Raw genomic sequence first — 22,684 nt, 5'->3', positions numbered from 1 at the left:
TTTTCCCTTAAATCTGCATTTTGTTCAAGTGTCATTGGAGCACAGTATTCCCTATGCAAGAGCTGGAAGAGTTTGAGCTTTTTTGGATTTTTCCCCTTTATAAATGTATAGAATTTAACTTGAATTTTTCAAAGTTTAAATATCTGGGGCTGACTAAAATGGATGGGGTCCCAAATCAAATTCACTTGGTCAAATCAAGATCTCAGACTTGGAATTTAATCACAGGATTAAGTTCAACTGGTAAACTGCTACTTTGCTGAGAGAGCACAAAAAGGCAAATCAATAATGTATACATCAATTAAGGAATGAAGGAAAAATTTTATGCAGCATGAATCCCAATGAGGAGGCAGGTGGGCTGCGAATGACACAAGCTAGAGACTGGCGTGCTCCTCGGGATCTCCCATAGAGCCAGGAGCAGGGCACATCTGCAGTCCACTGCTGATATTTCGGCTGCCCATTTTCTCTGGGGCTCTTTTGTAGTGTGGCCAGAGCTGCTGGGTGATTAGCTAGGAAAATTGTGGTGGGTCAGGGCAGGTGGGCCCTGGGAAACATCCCAGGAGCAAGCTGAGGTCACGAGCATTGCTGTGGAGAACCTCAAGGGCTGGGTAAAGGCTTTCTGGAATCCAGAGCCTCAGCAGCCAGGAGAGGCCTGTGGCACAAGTTGCTCTGACAGATTCTGGAAAGTTCCTAGGGTCTCAGGATGATGTCAGTGATGTTAACCCTCACCATGTGCTGACCATTTACAACGTGGCAGGCACTGAATTAAATGTAATCCCCTTGAATTCCCAAGACAATCCTGAAAGATGGGTACCATTACTATTCCTCATTTTATAGAGAGTAAAATAAGGTTCACAGAAACGGAGTAACTTGCTCCAAGTCCACAGTTAAGTAAGGGGCAGAGCTGGAAGCCAAACCTGGGTCTGACCTACTCCCAAATCCAGGCTTTTAATTACAAATACTAAAAATGCAATGTCCAAAGCCTAACCCTCATGCTTATGAGTCCCCACATTCTTTCCTCTCCAGGGTGTCCCTGCTGGGTCCAGTGAGCACTGCTGATAGGCCCCAGGGTGCCAAAGGAGCCATCCAACTAACCATCACATTCGGGCCACCGAGGAAGGGAGCGGCAGGATTTCCTTTGGAGACTTCCGGATGTAGACTACCAATTTAATGCAAGCATCCAACTTCACTCCCTCCCAGAGCCCCACTAAAAATGTGGTAAGGGTTTTGTTTTGTTTTTAAAGACACAATCTCACAAGGAGAAGGAGAACAGGAGAGACGACAACCGCACCACAGTTTCCCAAGTTAAAGAATAGCTAGAAACAACTGACAACGCAGCCCCAGGAAGCTGAATCACAAGACATCAAAGGGGAAGGTGGAGAAACAGCTTGGTGGGGATGGCCGAATCTCCACTGGGCTCAGCCCCAGGTTGTCTCTGGAAGGGAGGCCAAGTGGTTGGAGGGGGCCAACGCAAAGGGATAGAGCCTGGATCCCCTCCCCCTCTCCTCATCCAGGAGTAGCTGCTGAATTCCTGCTCTGCTTTCTAGATCCTGCTCCCTGGATCAGCTGAGGACACCCACTTCACCCCAAAAAGGTGTCCTGTGTTGACCTATGCCTGGAGGCTGGAGGACCTGGAGGCAGGCTGTGGCAAGCTTGAAAGCTATATCTCTTCCGGGTGTCCAGTACCATGCCCATGACTCTGTCAGGCGCCCTGATGGTGGCGGGCTCTATACATGCCCCAGCCCATTGTGCCTTGGGCCACCGACTTCCCTAAAAGGGGAGCTGGGGGCGGACAGTGACTAAGACTACTCAGCTTCTCTTTTGGAAGCCTTCAGCACAAGCTTAATGCATAAGCAGCAAAGAGCCCTAATACCACTATTAGCTTGTGCTCACTGTTCAGTTCTTCAACACGAAGTGACTGCTTGTTTAAGATTTCATTCATAAGTGATGAAACTGTCTAGAAATGCAATGATGACGTCGGAATCAAGAGAGTGGTTGCCTCTATGGAGTGGAGAGGCTGGGATCACAAGAGGCACAAGGGGGTCGACTTGGGGGGGGGCAACATTCTATTTCTCAACCTAATTGGTGGTGACACAGGGTTTCACTTTATACTTCTTTAAACTGGACATAGAGACCCTGTGCACTTTTCTGTGTCTACGTTATATTTCACAATAAAAGATAAAGCTATATACAAAGCTGGTGAAATAATGTGAAAGACAGAGTTCTGCATAGAAAACATAATGAGGGGCACCTGGAGACCTTAGTTAAGCATCTGACTCTTGATTTTGGCTCAGGTCATGATCTCATGGTTCTGAGAGCGCTTGGGGCTCTGTGCTGGGCATGGAGCCTGCTTAAGATTCTCCCTCTCCCTCTCCTTCACTCCTCCCCCTGCTCATGCGCTCTGTCATTCAAATAAAGAAATACATCTTCTTAAAAAAGAAAAAGTAGTGAAATGCTGTATCACAACATGTTAACAGTGTTTACTTCTGGCTTATTTATATATCATATATTTATATATTTTAGTATCCCATGGAGTTTGTGTTTTCTCTATACTTGCCTGCACTTTCTAAGTTTACTCCAAAGATTACTCTTGTAATCAAGAGACTGGAAAATGACAAGGTCCCTATCGAAAACCGAAATTAGTGAGGATCAATGCAAAACAGATGGGAGGAGCCATCTGTGGAAATCTATGCAGACAATAACTACCTAAAGAGATTGGTGACTGCCTGACCTACCTAAGAAGAGCTGGAAGCTCACCAAGAGGCCTAGGGTGCCTTCCTAGAGTTGGCTCTTGGAAGTCAGGAGAGTCGTTATCTCTGTGGAGTGGGAGGGATACACAGATGACTACTAAGATATTTTCAGTGTTCCATTTCTTAACCTGGTTGGTGGGTACATGGCTATTGGTCTTACTATCATATGCTTTATATGCTCTTGTGTACATAACATACGGATTCAAGAAAACCAGGATTAGAAAAAACCAGGAACCATGTAAATAGAAAACACAGTGCTATGTCAAAGGAACTACTCAAATTCATAAAAAAAATCATCAGTTTACAGGTTAGGAGAAAGTCGCTTTGGAATTTCGACCTTATTTTCTTTCTCATGGCCAATCCCAGCTCTCTGGAGATGCCCCAGCCCGACAGGTTTAGGGTGGGGTCAAGGCTGGGAGGACCTAGCATGGAACACTCTTCATGAGATTGAGGGTTGGTCTGGTGTCGGCTCTCTGATCCCTGGTGAGGATGCCAGTACTTCCGGGGCTCAGAATTCCTTCCCCAGATTTTGTCCACATGGATGTGCAAATAGGTATTCTAACTACAAATGGGCCCATGCTCTCTGACTACACCACTTTCTCACAACTGATTGGCCTGTCTCTTTCCTTTCCAACCTTTATGGCTGTGGGACATCATTCTCTACTTTCCTTTTACTGAAACCCTCATCTTCTGTCTTCTTTTGACCCATTCTGTCTCCCTGGCACTGACTCCTCGCCCTCTCACCCTAGAACTTTTGTAACTTGAAGGGAAATGAGAGGTCAACCTATGCGAGGCACCATTTTCTGTAGACAGAGAGGTCCGTGGTTTGCTCAAGACTGACAAGCAATGGATAAACCTTGTTCTGGAAAAACCACCTTGGTGATCATGGTATCCCTCCTGCCAGGTAGATATAGTGGTTGCCAAGGGCTGTGGGCAGTGTGTCACGGAGAGTTATTGTTTTATGGGGACAGAGTTTCAGTCTTGCAAAATAAAAAGTTCTGGAGGTGGATTGTGGAGATGGTTGCATAACAAAGGGAAGGTACTTAATATCACTGAGCTGTACACTAAGAGATTACCATTTTTATGTCATGTGTATTTGAGCACAATTTAAAAAAATCAGAGAAAAGGTGGTCAAGCAAGCTAAAGATGGAGAGTTGGAGAGTCTGAGAGACACAGAGAGCACCTAGCTCCACTGATTTGCAGGGACTCTGTCTCTGGGAGTGGCACCCAGCAATGCCACCTTCTGAGAAAGACTGGTTGCTACCAATTCCCTACTTGGTAGGTGGGACCTCTGGGGCTCATGGTAGGGAAGAGGTTGGCCCAAGTCAGAGAAGACTAGAACTCAGCACAGCACAGTCCAGGGTGCCTCCTTGCAAGCCTGCTATCCCAAAGGAAGCCACTGTCCCTGGTCTAATGCTAGGACAGGAGGAAAGAAGGGTGGCAGGTAGCGTGTGCAGTGTTGGTGTGTGGCCGGGTAGAAACATATCTATATGCAAGACAGATGGCATGAGGAAGAGAAAAGAGTAGACCATACAAATTCAACCACTTTCAACCTCTCTGTGATTCTCAGAGAGAGCCAGGAGAAAGGGCAGCCCATGTTTCTGAGTTATACAGGCAGAGTGGTTCTGTGAAAGTCTGGGAATGGCCTGAAGCCTCAGGTCCTGGCTTGGGGTGAGGGGTGGGGTGGGGGCACTCTTCAAATGTGTTTTTGAAGAGAAGAAGCTTCTGGAGGCCATGGTGAACACCTCCAGAGGAAGCCTGGCCAACTGGGCCTTCAGTATAGCTCCCTCTGAGATGCTCAGGTGTGGGGCCAAAAAGAAGATACTTCATGGTGTCCTGGCCCTGCTGTGTCTCACTCCCTGACTCTCTTAAATGTCTGCCTTCTTCTCGTCCCACCGGGAAGAGCCAGAACTCAGTAGCAAGAGATCTCACTGGGCTAGGCCCTGCCAAAAGCCAGGCCAGCCTGGCCCTTAGCTTCTCCAGGAACAAAGGAACAGCCTCGTTCCTCTCTTTTCCCCCACTGGCCCACACATCCCAGCCTTCTGGCCTCTGGCTTCCCCTATACTTCTTTACAGATCTCTAGTCCTTGCATATATGTTCTAGCCATTAGCATATAGAAATGGCCACTTGGCCCAGATTCTACCATGTTAACAGCCTGGGCTCTGAGAGTTGTCACACACTGGCACAGAGGAGGGGCTCTTCCCCCAGAGAACTTGGAGGACACTCCCACCTGCTCTCAGCAAAAAGCCCATCTACTCGGCTTGGCAGTACATGATCTGAGAACTAATGGAACCTGGTTAATCCAGTGGCACCAATCAATGAAGGAAGCAGTGAAGGGCAAGGAAAGAGCCAGTGGGGGAGTCAGGAGACCTGGGGTCTAGGCTTAGTTCCTCCTTATGCTTGGCAGCCAGGTAGACTCAGGTAAGTCCCATTGTCTCTCTAAGCCTGCTTTTTCATGCAGAAAGTAAGGGCAAGGACAGCGCCCATTGCCAGGGGCTGTTGTGAGAATGGGATGGAAGGACAAGGGGAAATTCTTCCATATGGGCTCCGGGCAGTGCCTACACAGGGAAGGACTAGTTCCACCTTCCGTCCCCACTCCCATTGCTACGGAGAGCTGTGGCTAGGAAGCTGGGCCACCTGAGTGTAGCCTGGGCTTTGTTATTAACTTTCTGAGCTTGAGAAAGTCCCTTTCCTTTTGTGTCTATTGAGATGGTGTTTTGTTGTTGTTGTTGTTCTGTTCTGTTAATATGGTTCATTACATTGAATGATTTTCATAGGTTGAACCAGCCTTGCTTTCCTGGGATAAAGCCCACTCGATCACAGTGTATAATTCTTTTATACGTTACTGGACTGATTTGCTAGGCTGTTTTTTTTTTTTTTTTTTTTTTTAGAATTTTTGCATCTTTGTTCCTAAAGGGTATTGGTCTACTTCTCCCTGTTAGGCCCTCCCTGTGTCCTCTTCTGTAAAAGGATGTCATTGAACTAGACAACCTCCGAGGTTTCTTTCAATATTCATGTTCTCTGATGTTGTGATACAAAGACAACTAAAAGACAGTGATTCTTGGGCCCTAGACAAAGCTTGGACTCTTCCCTGTGTAGTCAACAGATTGAAGATTCATTTTGCTGATTTCTCAAATGACTTTAGTCTCTTCAGTTAACCTCACATGCAAAGCCCAGGCAACTTTAGGTGCTTAGGATGGAAACTAAAGCCAGCCAGCGAATTCATTTTAAACTTCTTCCAAATGCATATGGTTGTATTTTCCTAGACCTGGGGTCAAAGGGTGAATTGAAAAAACAAGGAGAAAGGGGGAAGGGAACCAAGAATCCAAACACTGAACGGAGAGGCAGGGAAGAAGCACAGTCCACCTACAAACCAATCAAACAAGCCTTGGCCTCATTCTCCAAAGTAGCCAATCTGGCGCTACCCTTGCACTGGTTCCTGTCACTATCTCTCCACCCGGAACTCAAGGAAGGGCCTGTCCTGTCATAGCTACCGCAGGAAGGATGGGGTGATGTGAAGATCTGCTCAGATCTCCTGCCATGGAGGGCATCAGTGGCTGGTAGCCTTCAGGAGCCATCCCTTTGGCTTTGTCACCATATGTGGCCCTGACCCCACTCCCAACCATTGAAGGAACATGGCAGGTATACTAATGCAAGCCCACTCCTGTGAGGTATGGGACTCTTCCAGCGGCAACTCTGGCTCAAGGACTCTCCATTGGCCTTGCTGAAGCTTTCCTGGAGCTGCACTGCGGTTCAAGGTTGTTCTTACCAGTCCTTCTCTGGCACCCAGTCATCACGGACCACCTGCACTGTGGGCAGAGACTCCCCTCACCCCAGTGCACGTCTTAGGCTTCTAACCCCATACTGAAGGCAGACACAGAGGAGCACGTGGCTACTCAGCTCTTCTTTCTGCCCCCAATACAGAGAAAACCCTCCCCCCCACCACTCCTTACACTGCCCGTGAAGTGCCACAGGGAGCAGTGAGTAACGCAAGTAGTGCTCCCCCGTCTCTTCCCTTAAACTCTTGGCTCACAGCTCAGAGATTTAATTTCTGTCTGAGTTTTATTGGAGTTTCTATAATTTCCTGGGCCAGGTATCTCTTTCTGTTATTTTCCTTCCTCACTCCAGTCATGAACTAGGCTACACAAGTCATGGGGAAATGCTGGACATGTCCAGCAGCCCTCAGTAAACACAGTACACTGCCCTGAAGAGAAAGTTCTGGTAGCTACCGTGCCGCTCTCTCTCCCTCTCCCTCATCTCGAAGCTTTGCAACCCAGTAAATGGGTGGATTATGGGGCTGTTTTGAAGGAATGAGGTCTAGCTCTGGGAACCAGAAAGGCAAACATATGCATAACCTATCACTAATGCTGGATGAACAGACGTCCTTTTTGATGTGTGGACATCCAATGAAAAAGTGTCCATCAGTTACACTAAACTTAGAAATGGTCTTCAAAATCAGCATGTGCAGGATATACTGTTAGCTAGTTTGTGGGCGTTAATAAATAATTGGCCTTCTCTGAATACGTTCATTTAAGGGTTTGGTTTAATCGTAAAATCATGTTTAATAGCAGAGAATTACAGCAGTGGTGATAAACTGTCAAGAGCACACGAAGTTCGTATCCCGTTCCCAGAGTTGAAGCTGTGTGCCTGCTTCAAGAGCAGAATTTATGAGCTCAGGACCTGCGCCGGGAATCAGGGGACTCCAGCTGTTACTCAGAGCCAATCACTTCATGACTTTGTGGGACTGTGGGACTCCCATACCTCAGTGGGAAAGGGAGGGGTTCACCCAGATCAGCTTTCTGGACCTGGCTGCCTGGGGCCTATTGTGAACCGAGGGGCATCTCTCGCTTTCCCCCGACTGCCTATCTACAAACCGGATGCACGTGGGACAGGAAGGAGATGGGCACTCAAGGGGCTGCTGTCTAGGGCCAGGAGGCCCAGGGGTCTGGTAGGTAGGGAGGTTCCCTCGGCCCCTGATGTACCAGGCTGCCAGAGAGAAGGAAGGAGACAGAGGCTCCTAAACTGTCAGTGCTGTTGCCAAGGACACTAGGGTTCTCCGTGTGTGTGTGTGTGTGTTTCTTCTGAGGGCTTTGTCTGTTTGCTTCCTCTGGAACACCTGTCATCCTATCTTGTAAAATGTACAGTGTACTCGTCTGGTCCTGTAGCTGCGGCCTGCTCAGTCAGCCTTTTATACATTTGTGCGACACGTATTTACTGAAACACCGAAACGAGGATTTCTGGTATAGCTTGATAAGTGCAGAGTGTTTGAGAACAAACAGGAGAACCCAACCTAGTCTGGGTGGCGGTTTCATGGCAAAACTGAGCTTTCAGCTGTGGTCCGAAGGATGATGAGACGTTGGCCAGGTGAGGGACTCCGGGAAGTTGGCAAAGTTCTCAAATCAACTTGATCTATGTCATAGCCGTACCCAGGGCCACTCCTCTCTGAAGACCCAACTAACATCCAGGTCGTGGACATTTGGGGGAATGCTTGCAACATGAGGCTTAAGGTTATGGGTTAAGACGGGGCTGCTTTCAGGAGCCCCATGGTCATCCCAAGGAGCACCATGCTCTATGGGCAGTGGTGAAGGGGATGGATGGACGATCTTCACATTTCAGTTCCTAACTATTAAATTCTAGAAGCTTGTTAACCTTCCAAAAGCCCTAAGGTGTCCTGGGACATGAGGACGGTGCATCACCTGCTGTTTCCTAGATTGGAGCTGAATCCCTTTGGGGAGGGAGTAAATAGTTTTTCTATAGCAGTGAGCATTTTGGGAGGCTTGTGCTTGGGAAGGAGGGGGCAGATGGATGTGGATGGCGGAGGAGGTCAATTATGACAGTTCAGTCGGCCTTGCTTGCCCCGTGCTGCCTTTATGCTTTGGGGGAACCTGGCGTCACCCAGGGCTCTAGATGTGGGGCGCTCAGCTCCACTCCCACGAAGCGGCATAGTAGACATGCAATCAGGGGGTTCTGGGAAAGAAGCCTCCTTGTTTTTCTGACAGAGCGTCTAGAAGCGACTCTCTCCAGCTCGGCTGGATGAGGGAAGAGGAAGCCTGTAGCCCCTGGAGCTGCTGGCAGCTGTGTGTGCCCACAAGGGGGAGCCAGTTGAGGATGAAGGACCGGGACCAGAGCGCTGGAAAGAAACAGCTTCCTCTGTGACCCTTGAGCTACTGATTCAAATCACCCCTGAAGTGGACCCAACCTCTGGACTTGCACTTACAGGACTCAGTCAGCTCCTTTCACTGGCCGAGCCGGTGCGAGCTGGTTTTCCCGTCATTCGTGACCCAGACCTCTGAGTTCATGAGGTCCGGGTTATACCTCCAGCCTCCCGTTGGAGAGCATCCCATTCCCAGTGATGAAGCCCGGGGCTTGTTGGACCCTGGTCAGCCTCAAGTCATGCTCCTTTGTGCCCGGACCAGTTTACAAAGAAATCTACCACATGTGAACCACACGTGTGACTTGCTCCAGCAAAGGCGGCTGGTGTGGGTCAACGATGACAGGCTTGGGGTCTTCATTCAGATCTCAAGTGAGCTGCTCAAGCTATTAAATACTCTGTTTTGCTTGAGTTGAGTGCGATCCACATTTTAGAAGCCGAACTACATTAAGGATTCCTAGTTCATATTCGATTCCAAATAACTCAAATATGTACTTTGTGGGTTTCTGTGAGGAAAATAATTGATGGTCCAAACTGGAAGTCATCTATAGAAAATAGGCAGGGCTAGCTGCTAAAAGCAATTATTGGCATCGAGCTCCTGAATTTTTAAATCCCTTGAAAAGTCTGAGAACCTACCAGAAAGTAGAGGTTTCAGAGGTAATAACTGTAAACAAAATACTAAAAGCCCAGAAGGGGTGTTGCCAAGTAGGATGCGGATGGCTCTAGAGACAATCATGAGGGCTCATTCCAGTTCCTCATCCCTAGTCCAATATTCTGTCACAGACTTTATTTACCCCGAGAGTGGGAAATAGACACAAGTCAAGTGCAAGTTCACAGAGAAACACTCGGCTTTCGGGCACCTCTTCTGGGAGTGGGGAGGTATATAGGATGGAGTTTGCCTGGAAAAGGAGCTCAGTCAGGGCCAAGAGGAGAGGCTGCTGACGCCACGGCAAATGAGATTCAGGGAGGCAGGAACAAAGCATGAGCTTCCCATTCCCCTCTGAACGGGACTGATACGGCAGGAGCATTTTGCTCAGTTGAGCAAAGCCTCACCCACCCCGAGGGTCTCACTCCAATGCCTTGTGCTCAGGTCAGAGGCAAGCCTCCCGGACGGGGGTGAAGAACCAGGGAGAGAAGAGGAGACTCCAGGGTAACGTCACGCTTGTCTTCAAATCTCTCAAGGACCCTGACATCGGGAGACCTTTCTAGCGGGTAGCGGGAAGGAACCTCCTTGTAATGTAATTAGTCTGCCAAGGAAGACACTTCCAAATGAAAAGCTAATGAAGCACATAAAAGACACAAACAATACAGCTGTCAAAATGACAAACAAAAATAAAACCCTCAAACTATCATTTCCACAAAGAACGTAAAAATCCACACTCGCGAGCTAGTGAAGAAAACCTCTTAATGCTTTTGTTTTTACTTTTTGGAAATTTTTAAACCAAGGGTGAGAGCTTATTCCAAGACAACTGGAACTTAGAACTTCTAAGTTACAACCGAAGCCTGAAGAGAGAAGAACATAGGCTGAACGGCCTTCAAAATGGGCTTCCTTGACCCTGCGCTCACCCAAGGGAAACAGCAGACTTAGAAATAGGCTGTGGGTCCGTGAAAGCCACTCTGCTCTCAGGACTGGCTGAACCATACTGGTTTCTGTGGGGGATACTGGTGCCAGCTCTAAGTAGCACGAACGGATCTCACATGGGGAAAAAAAAAACAACCCAAAAAAACCAAAACAGTGGTAAGAGTGGCCTGCATTTCCAAGCCAACTTTTCGGGGGGAGGGAGGGGCGGTTCTTATGGGCTGCTGTCACTGTGCTATGCGAAATGGCTGCCAGAGGTCCTGTTCTGTCTTTCCACGATGCATCAAACGATGACCACCAGCACCGCGGAACAGCCAGTGCAAACCACCCCCGGGGGTGAGCAACTGTGGGTGCATTAGGGGTTGGAGGAACCCTGTGTTCTCAGATCTCACTCTTGGGGAATGCCAGGCACAGCTGGACCAGAAAAATGCCGCAGGGTCGGAGGTGGGGCGGGGGGCGGTGGCCCCGAGCGACAGACTGAGTTCCCTGGCCTTGAAGTCTGAGCGTTTCTACCCCTAATTACTCGGAAACACTCAAAAATAGTCCCAAGAGCCTAATTCAGCAACACCAGCAGATGTAATTCATCTGTCTCATCCCCCCTTCCCGCCAGCTTCCATTCATTCCTCCAAAGGGTCGTTCAGCTCGCTTTGACAGAGCCAGAGAAGCCTTCTTCCTTGTTGACATCAAGTGGCGCTGCAGGCAAGACCCAAATAACTGATTACAACGCAAACCTCACCAAGCCCTGAAACGTGGAAACCAAATGTCTTGGGAGCGGGGCGTGTGAGTCGGGACACAAGAAGCAGGTGTGGCAACTTTTTCAAAAGTCATCTGGGCCTTGGGCAGAGGCCCTCACTTCCTACTTTGTGTGCCAGAGTCATGGCCTTAGAAGCTGGCTCGCATTGTGGTTGAGAACCTTAACTTCTTCCAGAACTCCACTCCAGGGCCCAACACTTGCTCCAGAGGGAGAGTTGGCACAGAAAGCTAGTCCCACATGGCGAGTCCCTAGCATCATCCCGTTGGCTCTGGTATTAATCAGCAAGCTGTGAATCATCGTCGTATGTCTAGACTCGTAGACGCACCAGAGGACCAAGGAAGCAAGTGGGGTTTCTTAACCCCAGTCAGAAGCAGAGATAATGTCTCTTCCTGTCTACAGTCGCTTCTCCGTTCCCTGACCCACGTGTTGTCATGTCGCCAAAATACCCAGAAAGGACAGAAATTGCGTTCAACTGACCAAGAAAGTGATTTCTAAGTGCTGGCTACACACCTCACTAGGACATCCAGAAACCCCAGCTGGCTCACACGGGATGATGGGCACCCACGTAGTCACTACCGCGCCTGCCTCTGACGGAAAACATGTAGCTCGGCCTAAGGCCATCTTTGCCTTACACACTCATATTATTTGAAAATAAAATATTCTTTCTGATGAGGACAGGATTGACAAGTGTTTTAAAAGTCAAGTCTTTCTCTTTTTGTGGTAAAAGTTGCCGTTCTAACCATTTTAAGTGCAACCATTCTCCCCATCCATCTCCAGAACTTGTTCATCAACCCAGGCCCAAACTCTAGACCCCCGTTAAGCAGCAACTTCCCCTTTTCTCTCCCCCAACCCCAGGCAGCCACCATGCTGCTTTCTGTCTCTATAAATTTGCCTGTTCTAAGCACCTCACGGGAGTGGAATCGTACAGCATTTGTCCTTTTGTGTGTGGCTTCTTCCACTGAGTATAATGTCTTTAAAACTCATTCACATAGTAGCAGCTGTCAGAATTCCCTTCCTCTTTAAGACTACACAATAGTCCGTAATATGGACAGATGGATTGTGCTTACCCATTCACTGGTTACGGGCATTTGGGTTCTTCACACCTTTGGGCTGCTATGGAAAGAGCTGCTGTAAACCCTGGTGAACAGATTTCGGTTCAAGGACCTGTTTTCAATTCTTTGGGATCTATGCCAAGGAGTGAAATTGTTGCATCATATAGTAATTCTATGTTTACATTTTGAGAAACTGCCATACTATTTCCCACACTGGCCACGCCAGTCTCCATTCCTACCCCTGGTGCCCACGATTTCCAATTTCTCTACATTCTCACAAGTGCTTGTGATTTTCTGTTTTTTTTTGTTTGTTTGTTTGTTTCGTTTTGGTTTTGTTTTTTTAAATAATAGCCACCCTAATGGGGGTCAAAATTTTCTCTGTTTTCATTTTCCAGGGCTTGTTTTTGAAAGTGTGGCCTGATAGAGTGAAAGGGTCTTGGAATCATTCCCACTTACTCCCACTCAGAGGTGGCTGGGGGCCTCCCGCACCCTTCAAAGCTCGGTCACCTGGAAATACATGATCATCACTCAAAACTCTAAATGAGGAGTCCACCTTCATCTACTGGCCTAGAGAGTCAGCTGGCTCTGGCAAATTCTCTTCATGGACCACCCAACCATGGACCCATGGAAAAAGTCGAGCTCCCCACAACTGTGCTCCTTTCTTCTGCTCAAAAACAGAGGCTGGCCAAACACGGTCGCACGCTACAGGGAGGATTACCAGCTAGAACCTGTGCCTTTGGATTCAAATCCAAAGCCCCCCAGAGCCAAGCAAAACTTGGAATGCTTTCTGACGAAACAGGCTCTGCACCTTTTAAGACTTCAAGGGCCCCGTTGAGACCAAAGCTGTAGGATAATTTCCTGAAGTGCCTGCTTCCCTTTCGCTTGGGCACCTAAGCTTCCACAGCCAAACTGAGCTCTGTGGGCTTGGTGTGATTCCCAGCTGCATATGTCCTAATCCAACAGGACACTTCGTTCACATGGGAGAAGGATCAAAGTATGGAAGAAAGAGAGAAACGCTGCCTCTTCACTGACTCTATTCTGTCTTAGAAGCCTGGTAGTCTACTGGGGGGCAGGAGCATGGGAAGGCTGTACTGGGGGGCACCTGTGCATCTGCGGTGGAAATGGGATCTTTCTGGACCTGTGCATGCATTTTGACCTTCAGCAGCCTCACTTCTTTTGATGCGAGGGACTCAAATGAGTCAACTCATGACAACAAAACAGACAAAGCATTATCTGCCACCGTGGGCAACAACTAACGAGATCCAATACAAATCCAACCTTTTTCGACTCCTTAGAAAAAAGCAGAAACTTCTTTGGTGGTGAGGGGGCGGTGAGGGGTTTTGCTTTAACCACAAATAGCGTTCCATCCTCTGCCCACCCTCAAGTTCACGAGCAGCCGGCCAGGGCACACACAGGGCCACGTTAAGCAGCAGGCCCAGATCTTGGGATTTGTCAACCCCCAAGGGAAAGAAGAGGCTAAAAGTACAAATGGACTCAGAAGAGGTTTCCTAAATCTGTGTTAGGGGGCCATTCACGGGTTTGAGAGCGGGTGGCTGGGGAGGATGCGGGAGGGAAGGGGGCAGGCAGTGGAGTCCTATTAGTCCAGTCCAGGGTGTTAGGGCCACAGCTGAAGGGCGCAGGCCCCCTGTGATTTTGCACTCACCCTAGACACGTTTTATGTTTTGCTAACTTTTCACTTGGGATCACAACAGCAGCTCAGAGCACTTCTGTCCTCTTCTACTCTCTGAAAACCTTCCCTGGCTTTACAGCAAGAAATAAGCAGGTCGTTTTGGTAAATGCCACAAAAGAAAACAATTTCTATGCTTTGTTTCTAAACATCTCATTTTGAGCACCTCAGCTTCAGCGAAGTTCATGGTTTCTTTTCAAGTGTGTTAAGGAGAAATGAACAAACAAAAACCCACAAAAACTTGATAGGAGGTTTCTGAAAATGGTTGCCGTTTGAGCCTTCATAACGCAATCACTAAGCAATTATAAAATTCGCTCTGTTGATCTCTATGATCGAGGTCTCTGACTGGGGGGCTTTTTTGCACCCCCATCAGCTTCGGCGTGGACCTCACTGCAGAGACAGAAAGTACCACCGATGTTTAAAGGGTTAGTACTTGACAAGCGGCGCATTTAAAAAAAAATTCTGCTTTTTGAAAAAGGGACATAGCTTTGAGGTGGAGGATCCTTAATGATTCTCAGAAACCAGAAGAGAAACAGAAAGAAAAACCAGATTTTGGGTAATATTAGTACCGAGTTCTGAGTCTGCATTTCCCAAATTCAACGCCCTGTGGAGTTTCGTTTCATGGCCATTCAGAGTGGTTGAAACGAAACTTGGTCAACAAAGAGAAACCGGCCCCTGAATTTTCGAAAATGTATGTTACACTGTGTCTAATTATATTTCCTCCCAAAGCAGCTAAAAAAAAGGCTTCCCCAAACGAAATAGCATTTTGCAGCCTGATTTAGAAAGAAAGGAAAAAGTAAGCTTGTGTGTACAGTCGTGCTCACAGACAAAATGAAGATGCTTATTCAGGAAAAGGCTGCCCCATCTGGCAGAGAAGCGGCGTGCAAAGCCAGCCCAGCCGTGACCCGGGGGCACTGGGAACCTGACTCACCACCCCCATCCCCCCGCGCCTGGTGACAGCTTGCCCACTGCAGCGGGACTCACTTCCGGACTGAAATCTGTGATGCTTTGTGCCAGAATTAGCAAAAGACAAATGTAAGGAAATTTTTCTCCTAATAGGGGAGCCCTATTAGGAGGGTTCTCTCCCAGTCCTTACCCTCAAAACAAGAGAAGAACTAAAGGAAGCCAGTGAAAGGACCAGCAAGTCCAAGGTCGCAGGTCCTCCCTGACAATATGTGGTACCTCTGATTCCCGGGAGTGGGGGGGAGGGGGGGTCCGGTATGTCAGCAAGAGAGCTGTCCCCTGCTTTTCAATGCTTACGAACAATTTGAGACTAGAAGGAAGCTCCCCAGGACCACCACCTCTCCCAACTCTCTCTCTCTTTTTCCTAAATTTGAATTTTTTAAAAAAATTTAAAGTTTTTTTTAAGCAAGTATAATTAACGCACTGTGTCATATTAGTCTCAAAAGTACACATACTATGATGAGCACCGAGTTAGCGTGTAGAACTGTTGAATCGTTACACGGTGCCTCTCCTGAATCTTTCTCGGGTGGAAAGTGGAGCTGATGTCACTTTGACAAGGAGAGACAGTTCTCTTGGTCTAGCCTGGTTTTATCGTTTCTGTTTTCCATGAGGGGTCATGGTGCAAATGTAAAGATTTTAATTTGCACCGCTAACCGAGACAGCAGTAATTAAAGGTTCTGCTCTATTGAGCAGGTGAGCACAGCCTTGGAAATTCAAACCAAGAGGAATCTTGAGTTTTGGCAAAGGTTCCTGTGGGAGGCTTCGGGAGTGGGTGTGAATGGTGGAGGGGAGGGGCGAGGAGGGGGGAGGCAGTCCTGCAGGTTCAGCAGGGGCGCTCTGAGTGCTGGCATCCATCTGGGGCCCCAAGCAAGGCTCCAAGAACACAGCGACGACAGGAGACACCCATCCCCCAATGCCAGTGACAAGGCAGAAGCAGCATTCCCGCTGGCACCCGTGCTGGGTGACCAGCAAGGCTAGCCCGTGCTCGCCCTGCCCTCGGCTCTCCGTGCCGTCAGCAGCCATCCTGGGCCCTACTTCTACTGTCTGTGCTCAGAGGGAGGGGCAGCCAATGTTCTCCCCGTCTCTCCGGCCAGGGGTGCTCAGAAAGCTATGGCCCGGCTCAGAGGCTCGGCTCTTTCCTGGGGTCACCGACTTGTGTCCTCTACTTGACTTCTCTTCAGCCACCTGGCAAACGTCCTCCCTGACCCATCGCCCCTCCTCTGCCAACAGCTAGAGAGGAACCTGGACACCGAGGCAGTCTAACCCATTCCACTGGGTTACTGGTGTTGTTAAGTTTCAGGGACTTTCTAGAAGTAGCAGCAGTTAATGTCCATGGAGCATTTTTGTGAATCAGACCCTACGCCCAAAATAAAAAGTAACAGAGCTGGGATCGGGACCATAGGGATCCAAATCCTGGGCCCCCTTGAACCTGGCCTCAAGCCCAGTCCTGGGGCCTGCCACCTGCCAAGCACACCCGTCCCCCACTGCCATGTCCGCTGCCCTGTGTCATCTCCCTCAGACCCCGGACCCTGGGGGTGCTGCACTCCCCCATGGCTGAGGGTGGCAAGAGGGCTCCCTTGAGGCGCCACTTGAGACCAAGCTGCCCAGATCCCCATGGCAGGCTCAGCCCGTCAGGGAGGCAAGATGGCAAGTTCTCTCGTTTCACCCACTGTCTCCGTGACTCCTGGGTGTTCACCGCTGCCGTGGCTAACGGGACGGGAGGCTCATGGGTAAAGGTAGGAATCGTAGCAAACCCCAGAGGGGCCTCATCCCGCCTTCCTCAAGGCAGGCTTGGTTCCCCTCCTGCCCTTCCCATAATCTGTCCAAACAATATCCTGGGCCTCTTTGGTCCATTTCTCCACAGCTGCCCCCTTCCCCTGTGCCTCGGCCTGCCTCAAGGATCAGATTTCGGGCCTTTTTGTTCTTATTCCAACTGGCCACCATCCACATCCCTCCTCCCTGGGACGCTGCGCTCCCAGCTCTGCAAACCATGTGCACAAGCTGCCTCCTCATGGCCCTGTTTGCATCTCTGAGCAAATGTAAGTTCATGGTGGTGAAACTGACCTTCGGTCTGATTTTCGCGAGGAGCTCCTTCAAGGAGAAGGAGCCCTAAGTTATGGACACAAGATTCAACTTGATTAAGAGCAGAGAGATGTCAGAGGCCTGGGTGACACAGGGAGGATATGACAATCCCACACACCAGGGCCACTTGTCCCGACTCCAACGGGAGTCCTTCTTTCATAATTCCAGGTCCGCTTTCCTTATCTGTAACTTCAAACTCAAAAAGCTCGAAAAATCTATTTGTTTTGGTAAGTTTGGCATCGGAATTTATTTGGGGACAAAAATGGGTTGCGGACTTTGGGAACTATTCATAGTTTTCCATAAGAATAACGAAATGCTGCCCCAGGTTCCGCCAGAGGCTCATGTGATACTTGGCAAAAGCACCATATTAGCTTTCTAAAGTCCCAAATGTTCTGAATTTGGAAACGCATCCGACCCCCGAGGTGGCTGATCCCAGCCCGGGGCCTGCAGCAGCCCCGACTGACTACAAAGCGTGTGCCAGGCTCTGGGCTACTTCAGCTCAGACGGGCTGAGTGACGTTGCTCCCGGCACAGAGCCCGGTCAGTGGTGGCGGCTGGACTTGAACCCCCATGCCCTCGCTTCAGCTGCCATGCTGAACTGCCAGATGTCATTTGCCTTTTCCCTTCAGTCCAAACCAACGGTCCACCGAAATCGCCAGAGCTGAGAAATACGGGAGCTGGGCGAGGGGTACCAAGCGAGAGACCCCTGCCAGCGGGGTGAAGATGGCCAGTTCCCTTTTCCAGCGGGCCCAGAATTGCCTCAATGGGGCCGAGGCCGGAACAGGGAGAACCCACGTGGCCAGCAGGCGCCACAACCGCTGTCCACCTGCAGGGAGCACCGCTCGTACTCTGTCCCCACACAGCATCGGTTTCGAAGGCCACATTTCAGCCCCCAGAAATGGGATCTGGAGACTCAGAGCCAAGAGTTAGTCTTAGTGATAGCAAACCTTCATTGGCAACTATCTCGTGCCGCGAGACCCCGTTCAAAAATCTTTAGATGTATTCATGCGTTTAATGTTCAACCAACCTGTCAGAACACTTCACCGAGGACTGGTTCCCGGGCGCTGAGCTCTCTGCTTGCGGGTGCCTCATGAGGCATGGAGGAAAAAGACACGGGTCCTATCCTCCAGGGGCTGCCCTGGTCACACTCATCCGGGGCCCTCAGAAGAGAGGTCAGCCCCGACAGCTACTTCCCTCAGGCCAGGTCCCTGGCCAAGCTGTCCTCCTCGGCTGCTCTGCAGAAAAGGGAGCCTGCATGGGAGATGGAAGTACCCGGGGCTATCTGGAGAAGCTTCCTGGAGGGGAGGGCACCTTAGGAGCTGTAGGAGTGGGACAGGAGCCAGAAGGTGGGAAGGGACAGTCAGGCACGGGGAATGGCGGGAGTAAGGCTGCGAATGCAGAGTGGGCCAGGGACTACGAGCACTTTGGATGATAGAAGTCAAGTGCCAGATGGGCCTGAAGAGCACCGAGTCGAGGAAGGCAGATGGAGCCTCTGGAAACTTCTGAGCAAATGTGAAACGTGGTCAGCTCTCTGTTATATGTGGTCGCTTGAAGGAAGTGTTTGTCGTGATGGATGCTTTATTGGGGGAAACCACTGTAAGAGTCAACTCTGAGTTCACGCAAAGAACCAAGAGGGCCTGAACTCAGGGAGGGCTGAGGTCCCTCCCCAAAGGAGGGACCAGGATGAACAGCACCCTGGGTAGGCAGGCATCTGACATGGTCCCCAGTGACTGCTGCCTCCTGGTAGTCACACCTTATGTTTGTGTCTAAAGAACAGAATAGAGCAGAAGAGGTGGAACATCAGTTTCAAGACGAGGTTCTGAAGACCGTGACCTCTGACTTGCTGGCACTCCCTTTCCTCTCTTGCTGGCACATTCTGTCTTGCTTACTCAGATGAAACCGGCGGCCATGTTGTGAGATGCACTATGAGGAGGCCCACATGGCAAGGAACCAAGGGAGGCTGCTAGCCAACAGCTCATGAGGAACCAAGGCCTCAGTCCAACCACCTGCAAGGAACTGCTTCCTGCCAACAACCTCGGGAGTGAACTTGGAAGCAGAACCTTCCTGGTTGAGCTGGAGATGACCACAACCTTACGAGCGACTCACGGCCAAAAGACCCAGCTAGGTGATGCCAGGACTCCTGGCCTGCGGAAACTGCGAGGTGATACCCGTGTGTTGTTTTAAGCAGATGTTTTGGAGTAATTTGTTACCCGGCAAGAGATAACCAACACAGGCAGCAATTGGAGCACAGATGAAGGCCAGCTGTGGTCCACAGCACTCAGGAAGGACCAGCTGAGTCTAGCAGTCAGATTGCAGAAGGTGAGGGAGAGGGAGAAGTCACAAGGATTTTGGGACGAGCACAGGCTCTGAACTAAGACTTCCTGGTTTCCGGTTCCTGCTCTGCCCCTGGCTGTATGTTTCTGGGCAAGTCATTTCAACTCTCTGAGCCTCAGTTTCTTTGGGAGACGCTAAGAGTAACTACTATCTACGTATCTGTCCTTTTCATTTGGAACCTGCTCAGCAGAAGTTTGCTGGGCCATTTCTAGAAGGCTCAGTGTGCAAGTCTTATGCCAGCAGGGACAAGATTTAAATGCTTTGGTGCAATTTCCTTGCATCCCGCAAAGTGTCTGCTAGCCCTGGGTGAGGGAACATGCCACGCGGCCCAGAGCAGAGCCTTGCCTTCCCCTGGTCCCCTTCCCCTGGCAGCACCCTCTGGGTACATGTTTCCTCCCAGAGGAGTTAAGTGGCCCACACAGGAACTGAAACCATAACCTTGGCCTCATTAATACTGCAGTTGGACCACACGGAGTTTGGCTGAAATAGACTTTTCCCAAGTCAAGTCTGGGCTCAGAGAGGACTACAGCCGCGTCTGCTTCCACAGCCAGGTCGCCAATAGCACAAGACACGGTTCTTAGTTCCAGAACCAAGGACTGCCACCGGACATGAGGTCGTCTTACCTGTCTGGGCAGAGAAGGCGTGGAGCTGCGCGCCCCCAGCCGCTGGAAGCGCTGGGGCTGCTGCATCATCTGGTGCAGAAGGAACGACGAGTGGTCAGGGTGCGGCGGCTGCGGCGGCTGCGGCGGCAGCGGCGGCGGCGGCGGCGGCGGCGGCGCCTGCAGGGTGGCAGTGGCAGTGGACAAGGCGGTGGTGGAAGAGGCCGGCGGGGCCTGCTGCAGGTAGTGGAGGAGGGTCGTCTGCCTAGAGGTGGCAGGCACAGAGGGCACCTTCTGGGGGCCCGGCTCAGAGACGAAGTGCGACAGGGGCTTGGTGTTGCCGAAGGTAAAGGGCTCCGGGATTCCGGGGCCGGGGCTGGGCAGCCCCTGCTGCATGATCACGCTCAGGGTTTTGGGTGAGTCGGTGGTCAAGGGCTTGAAGATGGTGCTCGTGGACTGCCGGGGCGGCAGCGGCGGCGGCGGCGGCGGCGGCGGATGCGTTGGCTGCGTTGGCTGCGTTAGCGGGTGGCCAGAGGCGGGGAGGCTCCGGATGAGGGAGTACTGCGGAGTGAAGGACTGCTGCGGCAAGCCCGGGCTGGAGAGCTTCTCCGGCCGGTAGGGCGGGGAGGGCCCCGCGTTGCTGGCCGGCAGGGCGGACAGCAGGTGTCCCGGAGGACTTTTGACCCCAGAGGACACCAGGTTGGCCAGGATGGAGCTCTGTGGGCTGAACTGCGGCTGCTGACTGAGAGCAGGGCTGGGGAGCTTCTCAACAGTGTAGAGCATGGCGGGCCCCAGGGCAGCCGTGCCACCGGACGCCAGGCTGGAGAGTAAAGCATCGGGGGAGGCTTGGAAGGCGCTCCCCGGCACGTTGCTGGATGCCATGCACGACACCATGAGGTTCTGAGGGCTGAACTGCTGCGGCGGTTGAGGAGATGGTATCGGGTGGTAAGACGGGGACATGCCCGGAGGCGGCAGGCCCGACCAGCTGGAGCTGGGCGCCTGCGGCCTACTAGCGGACCCCTGCTTGCTGGCCGCCAGCACTTTCAGCTGGTGGGCGTGATGCCACTGCGGCACGGGGACTGGAGGCAGAGCGGCCTGGGGCACCCCCGGGGCCTGGCTCTTGGCGTGCACAACCGAAGATCTGGACAAGGCCCTCTGCTTACTTGGGGGCGGGATCCCATAGTTGATCCCCGCCGGGGAGGGCGGGACTTGAAGCGATGGCCCCGCCCCCGCGAGCTGGCTGCAACTCGAAGCAAACTCCTTGCTGGTACCAAGGCTCTCCAACTGAGGCATCTGCACTGGAGGCTTGGGAGTGGTATCCAGGGTCACCTGCGGGTGTTCTAAGACCAGTTGTTCTTCAGGCTTGCTGCCCAGGATCTTCTCGAGATCGAGGTCATTTGGAGAAGGTTCTTGAATTTTTGTTAGCTCCTCCAGGAGATCTTGAAGTTCCTGGTCCACAGCCGGCACACTGTTGGCTTTGTCGTAGTAGGGCCCAGGGGATCCTTTCAGTCCCACTTCTGCAGCCGGCGGCACCACGAATGGCGAGCCCATGATGCTGCCGTTCATGGGATTCGTCTCGAGAGGTAACGAATGGCCCGCTCCTCCCATGGCCGCGGCACTGGGGTTCATCGTTAGCGGAGGAACCTGCAGCTCCACACAGGCCGTGCTGGGGTGGGCGCTCGGGCCCATAGAAAGGGTAACGTCTTCCAGGCAAGGCCTCTTGATTTTATGAGGGTAATCCTCATCAGCCATGTCTGGAAACTGGAAATGATCTCCTTCCCGTCTCCTTTTAACGGGTCCCTGTGGCAGAGAGAGAAAGAGAGAGAGGGAGAGAAAAATTTTTTATAAAGCCTTGGCACATGAAAGCTAATGAACAGAAAACTTGCAAGATAAAACATCTCTCCATTTCAGGACTTATAGTTGTCAAAACTATATAATACAGCCTATTTTGGGAACCATAATGCTTGCTTCTTTGTTGCTGTGTTTCATGTAAACTGTCTTGTTACACTTCGAATTAGGCATTATGCTGTCTGTGTACCGAACACCACAGGAAGTCCCACAAAGGATCTTCTCTGCCCACGTAAGGGGGAGCTCAGCTCGGCTGTGTGGAAGCCATGGAAAGAACTGTGTCCTAGACGGGTGTTTGAGGGCACAGTGCAAGGACCTGTCTACAGGGACCCCGTTTCTAAGAAGGAAAAGCCTAATGTAAACGTTGAACTTTTAGGTTGCCTCCCTGTCTTGGTTAAATGCATCAGACTGAGGTCTGCAATGGGACCACAATAGAGCCTTTGGAGGAAAGCAGATCTGGCTGTGGGCTTTGGGGCAGCTGGCTGAGCTATCCTGTTTCGGGGAAACACAAGTTGAAGACCGATCATAAGGGCACAGGCACCTCTATTTCTACACACACACACACACACACACACACACACACACACACTCTGCTAGGTAATGCAAAAATCGCTTGGAAGAACATATATGTGACCATTGGGGGCAGGTCGTCTCTTGGGGGTGACTGGCGAGGCCCTTTCTATTCTCTACAGTTTGGTATTGCTTGTTTGTTTTTACTGAGAATGACTTACAACCATCCCCCCCCCCCAAAGTATAAAGTTATCTAAATAAGAAATTCCTCTCTGCAGGTGCATCCTTAGGTTGGGGAGATATGGAACAACAGGAAAAGGACCCAATCTGCGATCTGCACCTTGGGGGAGCTGCTCACCATTTATAAAAGCATAGCCTT

At 50.7% G+C, this 22,684-nt stretch overlaps 1 protein-coding gene across 2 annotated transcripts in view; it reads right to left on the bottom strand.

The window, feature by feature from the left end:
- Window positions 1–22,684, bottom strand: part of MAMLD1 (mastermind like domain containing 1) — a 103,791-nt gene that overhangs the window by 14,875 nt on the left and 66,232 nt on the right. For both annotated transcript variants that reach the window (XM_045996342.1, XM_045996343.1), the window contains exon 3: window positions 19,972–21,747. In XM_045996342.1, the coding sequence (XP_045852298.1) occupies window positions 19,972–21,747 (1,776 nt within the window). The remainder of the gene's footprint in view (window positions 1–19,971; window positions 21,748–22,684) is intronic.

This window comes from Meles meles, chromosome X (genome assembly GCF_922984935.1).
Source record: "Meles meles chromosome X, mMelMel3.1 paternal haplotype, whole genome shotgun sequence".
Taxonomy (NCBI): domain Eukaryota; kingdom Metazoa; phylum Chordata; class Mammalia; order Carnivora; family Mustelidae; genus Meles; species Meles meles.
The sequence above is the reverse complement of the archived record's forward strand: the minus strand, read 5'-3'. Positions and strand labels throughout refer to the sequence as shown.